We start from the raw sequence: 6,763 nt of genomic DNA, 5'->3' as shown, positions 1-6,763 counted from the left end.
TCTGAGCCCTCTTCGGGCAGTGGGCAGGGGACATCCCGAACTTGTACTGGTTGCCAGCCAGTCGCAGGGCACACAGAGACGGACGGGTCACTCGCTCATTCACACCTAGGGACAATTCGGAGCGGCCAATTAACCTGACATGCAGGTTTTTGGAATGTGGGAGGAAACCGGAGTGCCCAGAGGAAACCCACGCAAGCACGGAGAGAACATGCAAACTCCGCACAAGAAAGATTGATCCCATTATTTTCTCATTTATTTCGTCGTTTATTCTGTCCCAAAATGTTATTCAAATGAGGGTGGGGGTCAAACTATCTGAGATTTTCACCTGTAGCTGATCCCTTCATCACCGATTATGAAAAGCTTAACTTCCTCATGGGCAGCACGGTGGCACAGTGGTTAGCGTGTGGCACAGTCTGAGGTCATGAAATCGAACCTCCAGTATGGAGTTTGCATGTTTTCCCCGTGCTTGCTTGAGTTTCCTCCAGGCACTCCGGGTTCCTCCCACTTTCCAAAAACATGCATGTTAGGTTAATTGGCCGGTCCAAATTGTCCCTGGGTGTGAATGAGCGAGCGAATTGTCTGTACCTGTGTGCCCTGCGATTGGCTGGCAACCAGTTCAGGGTATCCCTGCCCACTGCCTGAAGATAGCTGGGTTGGGCTCCAGCACCCCTGCGACCCTACTGAGGATAAGCGGTGCAGATAATGGGTGGATGGTTAACTTACTCATTTGAATACACAAGAACACGACAGAATGAATGGCATAGAATACATGACAAAATAAATATTGTAAAAAAAAAAGAGACAAAATTCATGAATTGATAAATTGCACTTATGTCGTTTATATAGATATTACGTGGTTTGTGTATGTCTCCATTGATTGATATGGTATATATTTGATGCTATTTAAACGTCTTTCTACTTATGGCAGGATCCCATAAACTGTATTACAAATCCTGCAGTGTAGTTCACAGGGTTGGCCACAGGTGGTCGACATTGAAAAACATACTGGGTAGCAAAGCAATAGAAGAAGGTTAGAGAGTAACTATCCTGTCAGGACCGATGCCTCCACATTTTTCAGAGATTTATCTTTAAAATGGACAAAAAGAAGAGACCATTCGACGTGACCGCCTCTTCGGTAAGTTATTCATATCGTAAGCGTAATAACAAAAGTCGCAAAACAATATATGTAGCGAGAAACTATGCTAACGTTAGCCAACAAGCTAGCCCAGTCGCCTAGCTTTTATCTCGTCTTGAGTTGATTTTGTTGATGAAGATTGTTTTTCTGCATAGCTCGTAGATCTCAAAGCTGAGCTATACAGAAAGCAGGAGCAATTCCAACGGCAGCGACTCGGCCAAGAAAGTGCTTCGGCTGGACATAGACCTAAACCTATAGTTAAGGTACGTGCAATTCTGGTGTCAGCTTTCCAAGTTTAAATGGTTAAATAATGATGTTGCTGTCGTGTCCACTGTGTAGAAACAAAATGTCTTCGTCAAGCAAAATACTGGAGTTACGGCTAGGGCTGAGAAAGATGCAGAGCAGCTGGCTGAGGAGCAGAAAAGTTTGGATCATTCAAAGTAAGATGTCAATATTGAAAGTTCTAACACACAACTTAAATAAATATAAATTGTTGTTTATTAGGAACAAACTGGAGGAGAAAGCAAAACTGTACGAACAGATGACTAAAGGAAACTTCCCAGGTGAGAGATAAATGTAAAGTCATGTGCCTGATATGTAATGGTGCCTAATAGATTTCATTTACCTTGCCAGATGAAGAAACCGAGGGGTTGTACCTGGTGGATTTTGCTCAAAAAATTATTGACAAAAGAAGAGCAGCTCATGCACAGAGGGACAATGACAGCGAGGAAGAAAGAGACCGAGCCAGATTGTCCCCTGAACCACCTCCTCAGAACCCTGATGAAGAATGGTAATATTTGTTTTTGCGTGATGGGTTGAATTGTAAATGGTCTGCATTTATATAGCACTTCAAGACACTGAAGATCTCCCCCTTCACAATGTGCTTTACAACTACCTATTCACACACCAATAGCGGCGATAGTGTCTTGCCCAAGGACATTTCGACATTTAACATGGAGTAGTCGGAAATCAAACCTGCGACCTCTCAGTCCCAAGGCGTGCACGCAACTGGAAAAACAATTTCTCCAAAAGCGGATTATTTTTCACGTCTGAAATTTTATTTTTGTTGTTCCGCAATATTCTAATCTGTTTTTCCTGAATCTAAAAAACTAAGTTTGATACTTGTTACTCCTATTGTACTTTTTACAGAACCTATTTTTTTCTCATTTTACAATATATGTTGCTGTTTTTTTTCCATAAAATTACATATCTTTGACATTTGCTAAATTATCTGATGTGAGAGATGGCAAATGCTTTTGTTCATGGCTATATATATTTTTTGCTAAAATATCTTCTACTAAAATTTGAAACAAGAAAAATAACATTTTCAATGATCAAATTTATTAGAATTATAACTGTCTTTGTTGTCGTTGTGAACATTGTTTACAATGAGATTTGTCATGGCACTCCAGGACAAACGCGTAATTAAACTTAAAAGAAAACTAAGATAAACATAATGTCAGGACGAATAGTCAAATGTACAGACACTGCCTGACCTACGAACAAGATAGGTTTCGGACCATCGTTAGTAAGTTGAATTTGTTCGTAAGTTTCTTCAGTGCTATATTTTGTATGTTTAAGGTTTATACAAGTACTTTTATGGTTTATATAAGTAACCTGTATTGTTCTGTACTAAAAAATTAACATTTCATAAAATATGCTCTATAAAGATGGATAAAGTGAGGTTTTACTTACTTTTGGGACTTGCGCTTCAAGAGGTCCTCCGTGGTAACAAGTGGCCGAAGCGATCCAACCATTTTCTCAACCGCATCAAGCTTTCTTATTCCACTTTTGTTCCGCCTCTTCCTTACACTTTACACCAACCATATTGAATGGATACACGAGATATTAAACAATAAAAAAGTCAAAGTTGATACAGTACACGTTGATATCATTACACACGAACAAGGAAGTAGAAGCCGGATTTCTTCTTCGGCGTGGATGCTGTTTGACTTCTCACAGCGCCTAGCGGCGGGAAGAAGCACTACAGTACTGTCCTCTACTCGGAAAAAGGTGCACACAATACAAAATCTAGCTTACAGCAATGTCCGGATATTGTTCGACATCCCGAAAAAAATGATCGTATTTGCCGGAGTCCGTAAGTCGAATGCACTTAAGTCGGAAGGTGTCTGTATTCACAAGGTAGTGGTTGTAGACCTGTTTAAGTAGTAAGTGCACCGTAACAATAATGTAATGTAATAAAATTTAGCAGCAACCAAATTCCCATATAAGTCGATAAATAAGATATGAATACCCATTTTCAATTCAGTTCGATAATACAAAAGATCTATGTTTCAAAGTCTTGCACGCTTGTTTACGATAGTGATGGCCCTGTGCAAGAAACTATCTCTGAGCGTGTTTCTCCTTGTTTTAAATGACCTGTAGCCCCCACTAGAGGTCAAAAGGGTCAAAGACGTGATGGCCGGGGTGAGATAAGTTCTTTTTAATATTGTTGGCTCTGCTGTTGTAGCCTGAGCCGGCGGCAATGTTCCCTAGACTAGGCTGAAACAAGCCAATGATTTTTTTGGGCATCTGCCAGTTGAATAAGATCATTTTACTTGGAAAAAGATGATCTAACTTGTTTTACTACATTTCCCTTTGATTTTTCTAACTGTATTTTTCACAATGTAATTAAATTGTACTGTGCTAACTTGTGTTACTTAGGGTGGACTTTGTGGACGCTTTGGGACGATCGCGAAGGTGTATGAAGAAGGACTTGCCAGATTTTATGAAAATGGACCACGGCTTCAAAGGAATCGGGTAATTAAAGAGTGATTGATTGATCGATCGATCGATAAGAATGTTAATGGATCGGTTCCATGCAGAAAAGTGTCAGCCGACCTGCTGTCAGAGGACATGCGCAGGGAGCTTCAGAGGCAGGAGTGGGAACGAGAAGAAGAGGAAGCCATGAAGAAGCCAGTGGGACCTGTCCACTATGAGAATATCAGGGCTCAGGGTCAGCTGTCGCCGCGGCTCCCCTGATATAGAAATAAAAACGGTTATCATCACTTTTGGTGCTATTGTGTCAACTCTCAGAGGCCCGGGAGCTCGGCGTGGGCTACTTTGCATTTTCTAACGAGGAGGAGAGTCGCAGAAAGCAGAGAGAGACCCTGGACATGCTCAGGGACCAGGTGAGCTCACAGTAGATTTTGTGAGTTTTGTTTTAATTGATAAAACATTGACTGCCCCTTTTTTCAGACAACTGATCAGCGGAGCAAAAGAGAGAGACTGAAAGAAAAGAAGAAGGCCATCCTCCAAGCGCGGCTCGCCAAGATAAAGGCAAGAAAGCTGAAGGAGAAGGGGGGTGTTGCGGAAGAAGAGCAACTTGAGGAGAATGAAGGTTCCAATCCAACACAATTTAAAATCTCCATTCTTTCTTTAACATTTCGTAAAACGTCTGTTGTTCTGATGATTGGATAGATGAGGATGTTATGGCGCCCTCGCCTCCACCACCAGAGGTCAGCACAGAAAGGAAAGTGCAAGTGGAGATTCAGGAAAGAAGAGATACAAAACCTGGAATTCCTCACGTCCGAGAGTGGGACAGAGGGAAAGGTACATTTGCATATCGTTGCATCACAAACTACATTATTAAAATCAGACTACAGTGAGACGCAAACATTTATCGGACAGTCTCGATTCAATTAATCACATGAGAACATATTTGTCCCTAGCACATTTTAGCAAATAAGAATCATTGTCAGTTCATGGCGTGTTTATTGTGTGTGTGAATTTTCATTCACTGAGGACTTGGATGGATATATGCTTCTCTTTTCACAATTGCGTTATTTCCTCAACTGAATTACAACAATGTCAGGCGATAATCCTAAAGGAGGACATATTGCACTCTCGAGTGACTTAAGACAAACATTAAAACGGATTTCCGAAATTCTGAATGGACTTTTTAATGTTGTTGTTCTTTTAGGAACGATACATTGTTGTTTGAGTGCATAGCATTGAGCTGACATCATTTTCTGCTATCTTGCTGCTAAGGGTACCCTAAAAATACTAAAACCTGGCGAAAGGGTTGGCAACAAAAAGAAGAAAAATGGTGCCGTTTCAATCTTTGTAGTCGGTAATCTCCCTTGTGCTTTTTAGCACTCATCTTGGGTTTCACAACACAATACAGTATTCAAATCATACACACTGTTTCTTTAAGTGTTTTTTCTTGGAAACACAGTATAAAAGCACAGTAACTATAATACTTAATTGATCTGCTAGACAGTGAAGTACGTTTTTTTCATTGTAATGCGTAAAACCGTAAAAAACACATAAGAAATCTGAACAATTCATATAAAACATGAGAATTTACACACCCTGCCAATTTAGCATATTTTTTTGAACTATATGGTACACCTATAAACACAAAATATGTCAGAAATAAGATAAAACAGATAGGTGTGATGAAAAAAATGTAAAGGCTCTTTGAACTCAGATGAGCATTGTTAACACATAATTAAATAGAGAAAATATTTAATTTTTAAACTTTTTAGGAGCACTTCAACCAGGCACCCCACCTATAAATATGTAAATATTTCATTAAAAACCTTTTTTTTAAAATTATAACTTGGAGCTCCTTATTGTCCAGGAAACTCTGTCACCGGGTATCTTTTTGACTTTTCAATGTTTTTGTATTCCAGAATCCATGTTTAGCGAATGGAAAAGCCGGCGTGAGTCTGAGAGAGATTCAGAGTTTGCACCCCCTTCCACATACTTTACTGACCAGAAGCGATCGAGACCCACAAAAACTCAAATACCCGAGAGGAAAGGTCCCCCCATGTCATTCCCAAGGACACAAAGTCCAAAAGCAAACACTGAGAATCAGGATGGCGATCGGAGCTCTCCGCCTCCCGCTGCCCCCTCACATCCACCGCCATCAACTCCCCCCATTCAGACACAGCACCCGCCACCCTATCGCCCTCCGGCCCCGCCCGTCAACCTACAGTACCCCTTTCCACCTTTTTACCCTCCTTTTGCCTCTCCAAACTACAGTTCCCCACCTTACCCTTTCCCGCCATTCCCTCCACGCTTCCCAAACCAATATCCCCCGACTTTTAGCCAATTCCGGCCCCAGGTGCAACCCCAACCCCCAGTTCCCGGGACGGCCCCTACGCCTACAGAGCCCATTCAGCCTCAGGCACCCCCGCTGCGGTCAACAGAGCCACAACAGCCACAGCAGGAAACTCGTGCGCCGACCCAAAGTCTGGACTACATGCTGTCATTCTATAGGAATGCCACCTGATACTTGTGTTTTGAAAAGAGAATTCATTTCTGAGTAAATTCCCAACTGGAGTGACGTAGGGCCATTGCAGTGACGTGCAGTCAAGGAAGGCGGATGAGGCGCTGCCTCACCTGTCATCTCAGAAATTTAGAATAAAAAAAAATAAATGGTTATTTTAACTCTATAAAAATGTTCTCGTTTTATTTCACAATTTGGGGATTTTTATTTTAAATTTATTTCACAATTCTCACATTATAGTTGTGATATTATTCACATAATTGGCATGTATCTGTTACAGTCCTGAGCATCTACCGTTGCAGAGTGAGGCACGCAGTTCTCTCATGGCAGTGGGTGATATTGAGTCCGAGGATTTTCTCACACCTCAGCCCCAAACTGTATTAGTATTTGCA

At 41.4% G+C, this 6,763-nt stretch overlaps 1 protein-coding gene across 1 annotated transcript; it reads left to right on the top strand.

Moving 5' to 3' along the window:
- Positions 1 to 886: 886 nt before the first annotated feature.
- On the top strand, positions 887 to 6,543 carry ccdc174 (coiled-coil domain containing 174). The gene is made up of 11 exons (XM_088337182.1): positions 887 to 1,135; positions 1,291 to 1,398; positions 1,475 to 1,575; positions 1,640 to 1,698; positions 1,769 to 1,925; positions 3,800 to 3,895; positions 3,961 to 4,091; positions 4,172 to 4,266; positions 4,334 to 4,475; positions 4,556 to 4,687; positions 5,773 to 6,543. The coding sequence occupies exons 1-11, from the start codon at positions 1,094 to 1,096 to the stop codon at positions 6,372 to 6,374; spliced, it is 1,665 nt and encodes a 554-aa protein (XP_088193308.1). The 5' UTR covers positions 887 to 1,093; the 3' UTR covers positions 6,375 to 6,543.
- The last annotated feature ends 220 nt before the right edge of the window (positions 6,544 to 6,763 follow it).

Source organism: Urocampus carinirostris, chromosome 6 (genome assembly GCF_059441175.1).
Source record: "Urocampus carinirostris isolate Australia breed hairy pipefish chromosome 6, RoL_Ucar_1.0, whole genome shotgun sequence".
NCBI lineage: Eukaryota > Metazoa > Chordata > Actinopteri > Syngnathiformes > Syngnathidae > Urocampus > Urocampus carinirostris.
The sequence above is the reverse complement of the archived record's forward strand: the minus strand, read 5'-3'. Positions and strand labels throughout refer to the sequence as shown.

Bases quoted from the DNA above. Each gene is read 5' to 3' on its own strand.
- ccdc174 (XM_088337182.1), top strand. From the start codon at position 1,094: ATGGACAAAAAGAAGAGACCATTCGACGTGACCGCCTCTTCG. The intron at 1,699-1,768 runs GTGAGAGATAAA...TTACCTTGCCAG, and splicing joins GACTAAAGGAAACTTCCCAG to ATGAAGAAACCGAGGGGTTG. The intron at 4,267-4,333 runs GTGAGCTCACAG...CCCTTTTTTCAG, and splicing joins TGGACATGCTCAGGGACCAG to ACAACTGATCAGCGGAGCAA.